This window comes from Coregonus lavaretus (assembly GCF_964263955.1).
Source record: "Coregonus lavaretus genome assembly, chromosome: 4".
In the NCBI taxonomy this organism is placed as follows: Eukaryota; Metazoa; Chordata; class Actinopteri; order Salmoniformes; family Salmonidae; genus Coregonus; species Coregonus lavaretus.
In genome coordinates this window covers 27,379,082-27,394,865 of record NC_139991.1, presented here as the reverse complement: position 1 = coordinate 27,394,865, position 15,784 = coordinate 27,379,082, and the positions used below count along the sequence as shown (strand labels likewise).

The following is a 15,784-nucleotide window of genomic DNA, read 5'->3' as shown; positions in this document are numbered from 1 at the left end:
AGAATATATTGCAGTTAAACAATGGCATCACACAAACAACTCAGACAAATAGTTGAATGAGGGTCGGGGCTAACTTATACATGTCGTAGTTTTGATATATCTCTTATTATGTCATAGCGCTCTAGCACTTATACCATTTCTAAAATAAATTATAAGATATAAAATAAAATGAATGTCTAAACACAAAAGTAAATAGAAAAGGAAAGATGGAGTAAGATAGACAAATGGATCACGGACACGTGGAGCTGTGTGACAAATGAAGTTTAATAGGGTTATGGTCATTCAAATAGTTCAGAGTTCAAACAGTCAGATGGTTATATAGGACAAAGTGCAAAACCAGAGCCACTTTTGTGGTCATAAACCACTAAGAACATTAAACAAACCATTCCTCAACGTATACAAATCACCTGGGTTCATCACAGTTCTGGCACGTCTGACACATAATATTGGTGACCAGAGTCATATAGGGATATACCGTCTGTATATGGCTCTGTTGGTGACCTCTTTCTTTCACCAGGATTAGATTTTGGGTTTTAGTTGGACAAGCATTGGGCTATATACCCCATTTCTTCAACACCCTGCTAACACCTTCAATGGGGATTTATCTAGCTGTTATTCTCTTTCTTTCTCTCTCCATCTCATCACTCGTTTCTCTCTGTTAGTTAATTGAGATCAGTGTTACTCAGCTGGGAGAGTAAAAGTGACCTCAGTCTGAGTCATTGACACAATGTCCGAACAGTATCAACTGTCCTGCCCTGACACACACACACACACACACACACACACACACACAGAGAGAGACAAACACACAAACAGACAGGCTCTGGCCCTGGGACAATCACAGATTCAGAGATGCTGGGTGACTGACGGACATACACACAAAGTTCTGGTGGATGGTAGACAGACAGACAGACAGACAGACAGACAGACAGACATACATACAGACATACATACAGAGAGACAGTGGTAAAGAAAGTTGCCCCATGACAGGGAGAGAGGGCAACAAGTGTACTGTGGCAAGGGCTGTGATCCTATTGGCCTGCCGTCAGCGAATGGGAGCGCTGCCCTGAAGCACATGTCACAGAGTGCTAGTTGTGGAGGCAGCCAATCGCTTCCCTATGTAGATCCTGCGAAGGGAGAGAGAAATATACTGTTAATAATGAAGGATAGTAATAACACATAACTATTAACTTTAATCTGCATTTTCAATATGCACATTTACCTCCTTGTTGTATAAAAACAGATTGCTTCCATTAGGAAAGAGATCCATAGTAAAAAGCATCAGGTGCTGGTGGTCATATAATCTTACTACATTACCATTACTAAGACAACCTGCATCTCATTATCTCTTAGTGTCGGTAGCTAAAATGTCCTGTATTTATCTATAATAGTGTGTGTATATGCATTCAACAGTGTGTGTGTGTGTGTGTGTGTGTGTGTGTGTGTGTGTGTGTGTGTGTGTGTCTTACCCCACTCCCAGTGTGAGCAGGTGCGAGGCCAGCAATGAGGGGATGAGGATCATGAGGACGTCAGAGGAGAACAGGCCTCTCTTCATCACCTCACTCTTCCTTACGCTCAGGGAGCCCGACTGCTGCTTCGGGTGCTGGAACACAAACTCCCTGAGTGCAAGAGAGACATAAAGCAGAATCGAGAGAGAGGGAGGAAAAAAGAGAGGGAGATGGAGGGAGGGAGATGGAGAGAGGGGGAGGGAGAAAGGGAGACAAAGAAGATAAAGACAGAAAGAGAACAAGATAAAAACAGGAGAAAGGGGAACATAGAGAGAAAGAAAGGAAGAGAAGGAGAGAAGAAAACACATTTTGTTCCTCAAGATAAAAGGAGATTTCTCAGGAGAAATTCTAGTTGTCATATTTTCTCATTTACAATATTTCAAGAAAAGCCCCTGAGATGTTCAGTAGCTCCATAACACAAGAAGAAACATACATGAATGTACATTAGTGTAAAGGGGAAATGAAACTCTGTGGAAGACTATCATCTGTCATGTTTAGGTGTAATATAGAGATATTTGTCATGTTTCAATGTTACTGTACACAGTTTCATTAATTATGTACAAGAAATAATGACTACATTCCCTATAGCACATCCACAGGCCCCTTACGAGTCAGCGCTTGTTCTAGGCAGCCAAGTACATGTGTAAGTTAATGTGTTTACAGTGAAACTAGGGGTGAAACGATTCACTGAGACATGGTCAATGTAAGGTCAATGGAATTAGAATGAATTAGAATGAGAATCAATTCGGAGTCGTTCCAATTCTATACGTAGGTTCTTACTTTAGTGGAAGGTTCTCTGGCCGACTGGACCAGTCCCATACCCACTCGGAAATGAGCCTCCTCTCCCCTTCTTCTTCAGACTGAGACGGAGAGGGGGAGGAAGAGAGAGGGAAAGAGACGAGAGGGAAAGTGAAATGTCAATTAACAATTACATTTGCCATCATGTTTTGATTAAGAATGCCTCTGCTATGTACAGTGAGGGAAAAAAGTATTTGATCCCCTGCTGATTTTGTACGTTTGCCCACTGACAAAGACATGATCAGTCTATAATTTTAATGGTAGGTTTATTTGAACAGTGAGAGACAGAATAACAACAAAAAAATCCAGAAAAACGCATGTCAAAAATGTTATAAATTGATTTGCATTTTAATGAGAGAAATAAGTATTTGACCCCTCTGCAAAACATGACTTAGTGGCAATCAAAGAGGTCAGACGTTTCTTGTAGTTATATAATATGCCATTTAGCAGACGCTTTTATCCAAAGCGACTTACAGTCATGCGTGCATCCATTATTATTTTTTTGTGTATGGGTGGTCCCGGGGATCGAACCCACTACCTTGGCGTTACAAGCGCCGTGCTCTACCAGCTGAGCTACAGAGGACCACAGGTTTGCACACATCTCAGGAGGGATTTTGTTCCACTCCTCTTTGCAGATCTTCTCCAAGTCATTAAGGTTTCGAGGCTGATGTTTGGCAACTTGAACCTTCAGCTCCCTCCACAGATTTTCTATGGGATTAAGGTCTGGAGACTGGCTAGGCCACTCCAGGACCTTAATGTGCTTCTTCTTGAGCCACTCCTTTGTTACCTTGGCCGTGTGTTTTGGGCCATTGTCATGCTGGAATACCCATCCCACGACCCATTTTCAATGCCCTGGCTGAGGGAAGGAGGTTCTCACCCAAGATTTGACGGTACATGGCCCCATCCATCGTCCCTTTGATGCAGTGAAGTTGTCCTGTCCCCATAGCAGAAAAACACCCCCAAAGCATAATGTTTCCACCTCCATGTTTGACGGTGGGGATGGTGTTCTTGGGGTCATAGGCAGCATTCCTCCTCCTCCAAACACGGCGAGTTGAGTTGATGCCAATGAGCTCGATTTTGGTCTCATCTGACCACAACACTTTCACCCAGTTCTCCTCTGAATCATTCAGTTGTTCATTGGCAAACTTCAGACGGCCCTGTATATGTGCTTTCTTGAGCAGGGGGACCTTGCGGGCGCTGCAGGATTTCAGTCCTTCACGGCGTAGTGTGTTACCAATTGTTTTCTTGGTGACTATGGTCCCAGCTGCCTTGAGATCATTGACAAGATCCTCCCGTGTAGTTCTGGGCTGATTCCTCACCGTTCTCATGATCATTGCAACTCCACGAGGTGAGATCTTGCATGGAGCCCCAGGCCGAGGGAGATTGACAGTCTTTTGTGTTTCTTCCATTTGCGAATAATCGCACCAACTGTTGTCACCTTCTCACCAAGCTGCTTGGCGATGGTCTTGTAGCCCATTCCAGCCTTGTGTAGGTCTACAATCTTGTCCCTGACACCCTTGGAGAGCTCTTTGGTCTTGGCCATGGTGGAGAGTTTGGAATCTGATTGATTGATTGCTTCTGTGGACAGGTGTCAAGTGTGACGATCTCGGTTCGACAAACGCTGGGAGATGGGAAGCAAGTACAGGGTGATGATTTAATAAATAAAAGACATGGAACAAAACACAGACAGCATCTGGACAGGGGAAATGAAACAACATCAATGCAGACACAGGGATCAAACTGGGGAACAGACAGATATACTGTAGAAGGGGCAATCAACAAAGTGAAGGAGTCCAGGTGAGTCCAATCAGCGCTGATGCGCGTAATGATGGTAACAGGTGTGCGTAATGATGGGCAGCCTGGCGCCATCGAGCGCCAGGGAGGGGAAGCGGGAGCAGGCGTGACAATAAGACTGCTAAACCCTTTTTGCACTAACTTTTTTGAGTCATCATATACGCTGCTGGTACTGTTTATTATCTGTCACTTTATTCCTAGTTATATGTACAAATCTACCTCAACTACCTCGTACCCCTGCACATCGACTCTGTACTGGTACCCCGTGTATAAAGCCAAGTGACTGTTACGCATTGTGTATTTATTATTACTTTTATTATTATGTGTTTTACTTTTATATTATTTCTCTATTTTCTTTCTCTGTTGGGAAGGGGCCGTAAGTAATAATTTCACTGTTAGTCTACACCTATTGTTTACAAAGCATGTGACGAATAATTGGTGTATTTATTTAATTTGATAACACTGACTTGTGTGGTGTTAGAGCTATCTAATAGCAAAGGATTGCTACTGCTACAGTAAAATATGTTATTTGAGTGTTATGTGAGTGCATGTGTGTGTGTTTCGTACCTGTATGGTAACACAGTCTGTACTGCTGCTGCCTTCACTGTGGGGAGGGGAAGTAGTGGTCTGTGGAGGAGTCACCACCAGGGGAGGACTGAACAAAGAGAGCAGGTCAACAGGACTTCTCAGTAACAACACGCACGCATGCACGCACACACACACACACACACAAACAGAGGGGGAGACAGAGTGTTATTTTTGTTGGTGTAGGCTACTGACCTGTCTTTACTCCTCTCACACTCAAGCTGTGCCTCCAGCAGGATTCTCTCTAGCTCCCCCTGCAGGGCCAAGGAGGCTGTGTCCTGTTGTTGTCCTGTCAGACTCTCCCTGCTGCTCACTGCTGATATCAGCTCCTCCAGCTCCACCCACGAGCCTGTGCGGGGGGTGCGTGTGTTTTTGTGAGAGAGAGAGAGAGAAGAAGGAACAGCACGTCAGAAATCAGCTAAATGTAATTGAAGAATCCATAGAATCTAAACCATTTCTGGGAAAATTGGAACACACTAAACAAACAACAACACAAAGAGTTATCCATCCAAAACGGAGATGTATGGATAAACCACTTCTCCAATCTTTTTGGCTCTATAACAGAGAACATACAGCAAAAACATATACATGATCAATTACAAATCTTCGAATCAGCTATTAAAGACTACCAGAACCCACTGGATTCTCCAATTACATTGAATGAACTACAGAACAAAATACTAACTCTCCAACCCAAAAAGGCCTGTGGTGTTGATGGTATCCTAAATTAAATGATAAAATATTTAGACCACAATTGGGCTATACTTAAACTATTTAACATCATCCTCAGCTCTGGCATCTTCCCCAATATTTGGAACCAAGAACTGATCACCCTAATCCACAAAAGTGGAGACAAATTTGACGCCAATAACTACCGTGGGATATGCGTCAACAGCAACCTTGGGAAAATCCTCCGCATTATCATTAACAGCAGACTTGTACATTTCCTCAGTGAAAACAATGTACTGAGAAAATGTCAAATTGGCTTTTTACCAAATTACCGTACGACAGACCACGTATTCACCCTGCACACTCTAATTGACAAACAAAACAAAAAGTTAAGGCAAAGTCTTGTCTTGCTTTGTTGATTTCAAAAAAGCTTTTGACTCAATTTGGCATTAGGGTCTGCTATACAAATTGATGGAAAGCGGTGTTGGGGGAAAAACATACATTGTAAAATCCATGTACACAAACAACAAGTGTGCGGTTAAAATTGGCAAAAAACACACACATTTCTTTCCACAGGGCCATGGGGTGAGACAGGGATGCAGCTTGAGCCCCACCCTCTTCAACATATATACAGTGGGGGAAAAAAGTATTTAGTCAGCCACCAATTGTGCAAGTTCTCCCACTTAAAAAGATGAGCGAGGCCTGTAATTTTCATCATAGGTACACGTCAACTATGACAGACAAAATGAGGAAAATAAATCCAGAAAATCACATTGTAGGATTTTTTATGAATTTATTTGTAAATTATGGTGGAAAATAAGTATTTGGTCAATAACAAAAGTTTCTCAATACTTTGTTATATACCCTTTGTTGGCAATGACACAGGTCAAACGTTTTCTGTAAGTCTTCACAAGGTTTTCACACACTGTTGTTGGTATTTTGGCCCATTCCTCCATGCAGATCTCCTCTAGAGCAGTGATGTTTTGGGGCTGTCGCTGGGAAACACGGACTTTCAACTCCCTCCAAAGATTTTCTATGGGGTTGAGATCTGGAGACTGGCTAGGCCACTCCAGGACCTTGAAATGCTTCTTACGAAGCCACTCCTTCGTTGCCCGGGCGGTGTGTTTGGGATCATTGTCATGCTGAAAGACCCAGCCATGTTTCATCTTCAATGCCCTTGCTGATGGAAGGAGGTTTTCACTCAAAATCTCACGATACATGGCCCCATTCATTCTTTCCTTTACACGGATCAGTCGTCCTGGTCCCTTTGCAGAAAAACAGCCCCAAAGCATGATGTTTCCACCCCCATGCTTCTGGACATGTACTGGCTTAAGCAGGGGGACACGTCTAGCACTGCAGGATTTGAGTCCCTGGCGGCGTAGTGTGTTACTGATGGTAGGCTTTGTTACTTTGGTCCCAGCTCTCTGCAGGTCATTCACTAGGTCCCCCCGTGTGGTTCTGGGATTTTTGCTCACCGTTCTTGTGATCATTTTGACCCCACGGGGTGAGATCTTGCGTGGAGCCCCAGATCGAGGGAGATTATCAGTGGTCTTGTATGTCTTCCATTTCCTAATAATTGCTCCCACAGTTGATTTCTTCAAACCAAGCTGCTTACCTATTGCAGATTCAGTCTTCCCAGCCTGGTGCAGGTCTACAATTTTGTTTCTGGTGTCCTTTGACAGCTCTTTGGTCTTGGCCATAGTGGAGTTTGGAGTGTGACTGTTTGAGGTTGTGGACAGGTGTCTTTTATACTGATAACAAGTTCAAACAGGTGCCATTAATACAGGTAACGAGTGGAGGACAGAGGAGCCTCTTAAAAAAGAAGTTACAGGTCTGTGAGAGCCAGAAATCTTGCTTGTTTGTAGGTGACCGAATACTTATTTTCCACCATAATTTGCAAATAAATTCATAAAAAATCCTACAATGTGATTTTCTGGAGAAAAAAAATCTCAATTTGTCTGTCATAGTTGACGTGTACCTATGATGAAAATTACAGGCCTCTCTCATCTTTTTAACTGGGAGAACTTGCACAATTGGTGGCTGACTAAATACTTTTTTCCCCCACTGTACAGTCCCGGTCAAATGTTTGGACACACCTACTCATTCAAGGGTTTTTCTTAATTTTTTAAAAACATTGTAGAATAATAGTGAAGACATCAAAACTATGAAATAACACATATGGCATCATGTAGTAACCAAAAAAGTGTTAAACAAATCAAAATATATTTTATATTTGAGATTCTTCAAATAGCCACCCTTTGCCTTGATGACAGCTTTGCACACTATTGGCATTCTCTCAACCAGCTTCACCAGGAATGCTTTTCCAACAGTCTTGAAGGAGTTCCCACATATGCTGAGCACTTGTTGGCTGCTTTTCCTTCACTCTGCCGTCTGAATCATCCCAAACTATCTCAATTGGGTTGAGGTCGGGTGATTGTGGAGGCCAGGTCATCTGATGCAGCACTCCATCACTCTCCTTCTTGGTAAAATAGCCCTTACACAGCCTGGAGGTGTGTTGGGTCATTGTCCTATTGAAAAACAAATGATAGTCCCACTAAGCCCGATCCAGATGGGATAGTGTATCACTGCAGAATGCTGTGGTAGCCATGCTGGTTAAGTGTGCCTTGAATTCTAATTAAATCACAGACAGTGTCACCAGCAAAGAACCCACGCACCATAACACCTCCTCCTCCATGCTTTACGGTGGGAACTACACATGCGGAGATCATCTGTTCACCCACACCACGTCTCACAAAGACACGGCGGTTGGAATCAAAAATCTCAAATTTGGACTTCAGACCAAAGGACAAATTTCCACCGGTCCAATGTCCATTGCTCGTGTTTCTTTGCCCAAGCAGGTCTCTTCTTCTTATTGGTGTCCTTTAGTAGTGGTTTCTTTGCAGCAATTCAACCATGAAGGCCTGATTCACACAGTCCCCTCTGAACAGTTGATGTTGAGATGTGTCTGTGACTTGAACTCTGTGAAGCATTTATTTGGGCTGCAATTTCTGAGGCTGGTAACTCTAATTAACTTGTCCTCTGCAGCAGAGGTAAATCTGTGTCTTCCATTCCTGTGGCGGTCCTCATGAGAGCCCGTTTCATCATAGCGCTTGATGGTTTTTGCGACTGCACTTGAAGAAACTTTCAAAGTTCTTGAAATTTTCCGGATTGACTGTCCTTCATATCATAAAGTAATGATTGAGCTGTTCTTGCCATAATATGGACTTGGTATTTTACCAAATAGGGCTATGTTCTGTATACCACCCCTACCTTGTCACAACACAACTGATTGCTCAAACGCATTAAGATGGAAGGAAATTCCACAAATTAACTTTTAAGAAGGCACACCTGTTAATTGAAATGTGTTCCACGTGACTACCTCATGAAGCTGGTTGAGAGAATGCCAAGTGTGCAAAGCTGTCATCAAGGAAAAGGGTGGCTATTTGAAGAATCTCAAAAATAAAATATATTTTGATTTGTTTAACACTTTTTTGGTTACTACATGATGCCATATGTGTTATTTCATAGTTTTGATGTCTTCACTATTATTCTATAATGTAGAAAATAGTTTTAAAAAATTAAGTAAAACCCTTGAATGAGTAGGTGTGTCCAAACTTTTGACTGGTAGTGTATCAACGAATTGGCGAGGGCACTAGAACAGTCTGCAGCACCCGGCCTCACCCTACTAGAATCTGAAGTCAAAAGTCTACTGTTTGCTGATGATCTGGTGCTTATGTCCCCAATCAAGGAGGGCCTACAGCAGCATCTAGATCTTCTGCACAGATTCTATCAGACCTGGGCCCTGACAGTAAATCTCAGTAAGACAAAAATAATGGTATTCCAAAAAAGGTCCAGTTGCCAAGACCACATTCCATCTAGACACCGTTGTCCTAGAGCACACAAAAAACTATACCTACCTCAGCCTAAACATCAGCACCACAGGTAACTTCCACAAAGCTGTGAATGATCTTAGAGACAAGGTAAGAAGGGCCTTCTACGCCATCAAAAGGAACATACAATTCGATATCCCAATTAGGATCTGGCTAAAAATACTTGAATCAGTTATAGAACCCGTTGCCCTTTATGGTTGTGAGGTCTGGGGTCCACTCACCAACCAACAATTCACAAAATGGGACAAACACCAAATTGAGACTCTGCATGCAGAATTCTGCAAAAACATCCTCCGTGTACAATGTAAAACACCAAATAATGCATGCAGAGCAGAATTAGGCCGATACCCGCTGATGATCAAAATCCAGAAAAGAGCTGTTAAATTCTACAACCACCTAAAAGGAAGTGATTCCCAAACCTTCCATAACAAAGCCATCACCTACAGAGAGATTAACCTAGAGAAGAGTCCCCTAAGCAAGCTGGTCCTGGGGCTCTGTTCACAAACACAAACAGACCCCACAGAGCCCCAGGACAGCCCCACAATTACATGTAACCAAATCATGAGAAAACACATTGGAAAGAATTAACCAAAAAACAGAACAAACTGGAATGCTATTTGGCCCTAAACAGAGAGTGCACAGTGACAGAATACCTGACCACTGTGACTGACCCAAAATTAAGGAAAGCTTTGACTATGTACACTATGTACAGACTCAGTGAACATAGCCTTGCTATTGAGAGAGGCCGCCGTAGGCAGACCTGTCTCTCAAGAGAAGACAGGCTATGTGCACACTGCCCACAAAATGAGGTAGAAACTGAGCTGCACTTCCTAACATCCTGCCAAATGTATGACCATATTAGAGACACATATTTCCCTCAGATTACACAGACCCACAAAGAATTTGAAAACAAATCCAATTTTGATAACTCCCACAGTGTGCCATCACAGCAGCAAGATTTGTGACCTGTTGCCACAAGAAAAGGGCAACCAGTGAAGAACAAACACCATTGTAAATACAACCCATATTTATGTTTATTTATTTTCCCTTTTGTACTTTAACTATTTGCACATCGTTATAACACTGTACATAGCCATAATATTACATTTGAAATGTCTCTGTTCCTCTGAAACTTTTGTGAGTGTAATGTTTACTGTTAATTTTGATTGTTTATTTAACTTTTGTTTATTATCTATTTCACTTGCTTTGGCAATGTAAACATATGTTTCCCATGCAAATACAGCCCTTTGAATTGAATTTAATTGAGACATGCAACCTCTCAGTAATGTTGCAACTGAGAGCTGAGCTAATTCTGGAACATTCCATAGTTTACATTTCAGTTAATCTTATTAAATCATATTCAATCTCCCGGAATAACTTTACTAAAGCCTGATTCTGGAAGGCTAAACCAGGAGGAAGGCTAAACCAACACTGCCTATCAGCCAGAAGCCATGCAGGTGAAATGATACAGCATGAACAGACAAAAAATAGATTACAATTGTCTGTTGTTGCTCAATCACTACAGTAGATAACCTAATGTTAGGACACGTAATGCAGAGGGACTACTACAAAGCAGGATCAATGAGTTAGCCAGCTAACTTGCCTAAATATATATATATTTTTTGTTGAAAGATAAGCTTGAAATGGGCGTGGTCTAATTGACAACAACACATATCTAAGTTTAGCTTTGGTAAGGAACCAGAAAATCAATAGTTATTTCTGATGTTTTATCAAATTTAGCTGGCTAACTCATTGATCCTGCTTTTTAGTATATCCCTCAGGTCTGTGTTGTTGTTGTTGTTGTTGTTGTTGGACGTGGCATACAGTGGGGAAAAAAAGTATTTAGTCAGCCACCAATTGTGCAAGTTCTCCCACTTAAAAAGATGAGAGAGGCCTGTAATTTTCATCATAGGTACACGTCAACTACGACAGACAAAATGAGGAAAAAAAATCCAGAAAATCACATTGTAGGATTTTTTATGAATTTATTTGCAAATTATGGTGGAAAATAAGTATTTGATCACCTACAAACAAGCAAGATTTCTGGCTCTCACAGACCTGTAACTTCTTCTTTAAGAGGCTCCTCTGTCCTCCACTCGTTACCTGTATTAATGGCACCTGTTTGAACTTATTATCAGTATAAAAGACACCTGTCCACAACCTCAAACAGTCACACTCCAAACTCCACTATGGCCAAGACCAAAGAGCTGTCAAAGGACACCAGAAACAAATTTGTAGACCTGCACCAGGCTGGGAAGACTGAATCTGCAATAGGTAAGCAGCTTGGTTTGAAGAAATCAACTGTGGGAGCAATTATTAGGAAATGGAAGACATACAACAAGACCACTGATAATCTCCCTCGATCTGGGGCTCCACGCAAGATCTTACCCCGTGGGGTCAAAATGATCACAAGAACGGTGAGCAAAAATCCCAGAACCACACGGGGGGACCTAGTGAATGACCTGCAGAGAGCTGGGACCAAAGTAACAAAGCCTACCATCAGTAACACACTACGCCGCCAGGGACTCAAATCCTGCAGTGCCAGACGTGTCCCCCTGCTTAAGCCAGTACATGTCCAGGCCCGTCTGAAGTTTCCTAGAGTGCATTTGGATGATCCAGAAGAGGATTGGGAGAATGTCATATGGTCAGATGAAACCAAAATAGAACTTTTTGGTAAAAACTCAACTCGTCGTGTTTGGAGGACAAAGAATGCTGAGTTGCATCCAAAGAACACCATACCTACTGTGAAGCATGGGGGTGGAAACATCATGCTTTGGGGCTGTTTTTCTGCAAAGGGACCAGGACAACTGATCCGTGTAAAGGAAAGAATGAATGGGGCCATGTATCGTGAGATTTTGAGTGAAAACCTCCTTCCATCAGCAAGGGCATTGAAGATGAAACGTGGCTGGGTCTTTCAGCATGACAATGATCCCAAACACACCGCCCGGGCAACGAAGGAGTGGCTTCGTAAGAAGCATTTCAAGGTCCTGGAGTGGCCTAGCCAGTCTCCAGATCTCAACCCCATAGAAAATCTTTGGAGGGAGTTGAAAGTCTGTGTTGCCCACTGACAGCCCCAAAACATCACTGCTCTAGAGGAGATCTGCATGGAGGAATGGGCCAAAATACCAGCAACAGTGTGTGAAAACCTTGTGAAGACTTACAGAAAACGTTTGACCTGTGTCATTGCCAACAAAGGGTATATAACAAAGTATTGAGAAACTTTTGTTATTGACCAAATACTTATTTTCCACCATAATTTGCAAATAAATTCATAAAAAATCCTACAATGTGATTTTCTGGATTTTTTTTTCTAATTTTGTCTGTCATAGTTGACGTGTACCGATGATGAAAATTACAGGCCTCTCTCATCTTTTTAAGTGGGAGAACTTGCACAATTGGTGGCTGACTAAATACTTTTTTTCCCCACTGTAGGTATGCTGTCTCATTTAAAGTTGCAATCCAGGATCTTAAGCACAACAAATTCGTAACTTTTTTTTTGTAGGATGTAACATATCATACGAAAGGGATGACGAAGCATTCAATTTTATGACGTAGTACACAAAAAACGGAGACCACTTTTGGCTTGTGAGCAACACTTTCAAAACTACTGGCTGAAATTATACAGAAGTTCAAGAGTGCATCTATAAGCAGACAGGACATCTCATTCCTGACATAGTATTAGACAACACCCAATGACTTGCTGACATAAGGACATTTGTAACAGTGAATGTTGTGTTTCCCCTGGTCCCTAGTTTAGCTAGAGTGTAACACACACAAACAAACAGTACCAACCACTGACAGAGTGCTTATGTAAGATCTTATTTATGTATGAGATTAGCCACCCTTTACTTTCATTTTAGTCATTTAGCAGACGCTCTTATCCAGAGCGACTTACAGTTAGTGAGCGCATACATTTTTCATACTGGCCCCCCGTGGGAATTGAACCCACAACCTCGGCGTTGCAAACGCCATACTCTACCAACTGAGCTACACGGGACCTCCTCTCTCATTCTATCTCTTTCCTCTCCTCTCTCATTCTATCTCTTTACTCTCCTCTCTCATTCTATCTCTTTACTCTCCTCTCTCATTCTATCTCTTTCTCTCTCTCTCTGGAATGCAATGCATGCAAACATCATCACCTGCTCTCCTCATCAAAACATCCTCTCATCCCCTCTTTTTGTCTCTTCCCCTTTATTATTTGCTTTAGGGAAGTGAGAGATCATGTAAACAGCAACAGTGGAGAGGGCATTGGAGTAGAGGAGAGAGGAGAGGGGGGTGGGGATGGGGAAGGGAGGGCAGAGGGCAAACTGTGCCATTGCCCTAGTTTGCCAGCCTTCTCTCTCTCTCTCTCTCTCTCTCTCTCTCTCTCTCTCTCTCTCTCTCTCTCTCTCTCTCTCTCTCTCTCTCTCTCTCTCTCTCTGTGGCCTTGACCAGGCTGCACTGCAGCAGCACCCAATGTCTGTCAATAGTCCAGTATCCTTCCATAGAAGTAGTGCCAATCAGGTGTATGTAAATGTGTGTTAATATAGGCCTAGTTCTTGAAAAACAAAGCACAGATGTGTTGCTGTGCCAAAGCTTTGTGTATATGTCCTAGTTGTGATACTATGAAAGCTATACAACAGCCCCATGCACTGTAGAGGCTATAAGCAAACTGTACAGTGAGCTATAAGCTTCAGGTAAATCTCCTGGGCTTAATTGGCTTAGTGAGATACAAACAGGTGAGTCATGAAATCCGTTTACACAATGACCATGTCAGTGGCAACAACAATGATAACTTCAAACTGGATGCTTACATTTCTCTCCCTAACATGTCCATTTTCTCAAATCTTAAGTCCACCTTATCCATGCATTATGTCATGGATAATGGTTATATAAATAAATGTTGTCCATTAATTAATTAAAATGTGATAAACAAACTTATTCTGATGAAAGAGGACACTGTTCATGCATCATTAATTGATTGTCACAAAAAATAAGCATTATAGGCCTAATGAGGATGAACATAATAATTTATACATCAATAATGTTATTTTCCTGATGGACCCCTCTTGGAATTATTTATTTAAATGTTAACCTAGAAAAACTGTTGAACATAGTTTATCCCTATCATAGGGCAGTTACAAGGATTTTATAAACATTTCATAGCAGCTATTACCGCACAAATAAATCATACTTGACCCGACTTTGCATTGACCCAATAACAACAGATCCATCCCCCAAACCCTTACCGTACAAGCCGTCCTCTGGAGTCTGCGAGCCTGACAGAGACATGGTTAGTGGCCGAAGGATGATTTCAGTTCGGAGAGAGATTCTGGCACTGACAAACACGAACAATGAGGAGAAAACTGTGTATTATAAACTGCCTATGTGGCTTTCTCATTAACTGTTGTTGCCTTAGCCCTAGACTGTGATGTTCAGCGCGCGGTAATCCGCGAGCACTCCCTCCCTCCCCACGTGCAGGGCAGGTCGAGGTAAACAAAACAGACTGAAGCTCAACAGTATTTTAAGATCCATACAGCAGTTTAAACTAGCTGACAACACTTGTATGGTAGATTAGATTACAATAGATAATGTAACCCCCCCCCCCCTTCAACTCCATGAACATTTGAAATGAATTTAAATAGCCTACATATTGGAAAATGATCGTTCTTTGCAAATCCAGGCAATGTTTTTAAATGTTTATTTCACACAATAATATGTGTACCCCACTTAAACTATTTTTCGTCTTTAATTCGTTGCATCAAATGAAGGGCTTGTGAGTTGTTGTGACAGCTTGTGGTGGATGGACAGTGACTCATCTATTCCATTCCATTGAGAAGAACCCCGGCAACTAGTGACATCAGCACTCCGCAGGCTCAGGCTCATTCTGCCTATGAAGTAAGTGCATGTTGTTGTGTACATAGAGATACCACGGCACAAGGGCATGGGTGCCATGACGCACAGTCGCTCCTCTGATTCCATGTTTTTGCACTTTCCTTCTCATCATTGTCCTCTTCAAAGACACACACACACACAGAGTGGGGGATGGAGGGATGAATATCAATAGATGAAAGACATCTCTAGTGTGGAGAGTAGAAATATTGATTATATAGGCTATTATGCACCTCTTCAGTTGATGTTGTTGATGTTGCTTTGTGTCGGTTATACAACTGGTTGTCCTGCTCTTTATAGGCAACACTGCCACCTGGCGGTCACAGCTATTAAAGATAACTACAGTATGTACCTATTACTGCAGGCCTACATTAGGCTACGGCTTTCACACCTAGCCAGGCCTATAGAATACTGTACTAATATTTAACATTTCTGTGCAATCAGACACTTTTACTACTGCATTAGTATTACATTTTTATGAACAATGCAATTTGTATTGATTCAAATACAGCAGTCATAAGTGATAAAGCTGTCATAGTCACACAAGGCCTCATAGCTAAATGCTGAAGAATCAGTCCTTCTCCCATTATGGTGCTTTGCTTTCTGTCTCTGGCCAACCCTTCAGGCCCTTAAAACCCTGGCGCCCACGATCCACAAGTTACCCCGTGC

General features: G+C 42.2%; 1 protein-coding gene across 1 annotated transcript; it reads right to left on the bottom strand.

Annotated features, from left to right (window-relative positions):
- Window positions 1-245: 245 nt before the first annotated feature.
- On the bottom strand, window positions 246-14,726 carry LOC311127649 (BCL2/adenovirus E1B 19 kDa protein-interacting protein 3-like). The gene is made up of 6 exons (XM_084159483.1): window positions 14,473-14,726; window positions 4,881-5,034; window positions 4,668-4,755; window positions 2,289-2,368; window positions 1,470-1,619; window positions 246-1,127 (listed from the first exon to the last, which is right to left on the bottom strand). The coding sequence occupies exons 1-6, from the start codon at window positions 14,513-14,515 to the stop codon at window positions 1,079-1,081; spliced, it is 564 nt and encodes a 187-aa protein (XP_084015609.1). The 5' UTR covers window positions 14,516-14,726; the 3' UTR covers window positions 246-1,078.
- Between the last annotated feature and the right edge of the window lie 1,058 nt (window positions 14,727-15,784).

Excerpts from the sequence above, each read along its gene's own strand:
- LOC311127649 (XM_084159483.1), bottom strand. The coding sequence starts at position 14,515 with ATGTCTCTGTCAGGCTCGCAGACTCCAGAGGACGGCTTGTACG. Across the intron at positions 4,756-4,880 it reads TGTGAGAGGAGTAAAGACAG|TCCTCCCCTGGTGGTGACTC; the intron begins GTCAGTAGCCTA and ends CTCTTTGTTCAG. Across the intron at positions 1,128-1,469 it reads CTGCTCACACTGGGAGTGGG|GATCTACATAGGGAAGCGAT; the intron begins GTAAGACACACA and ends CTCCCTTCGCAG.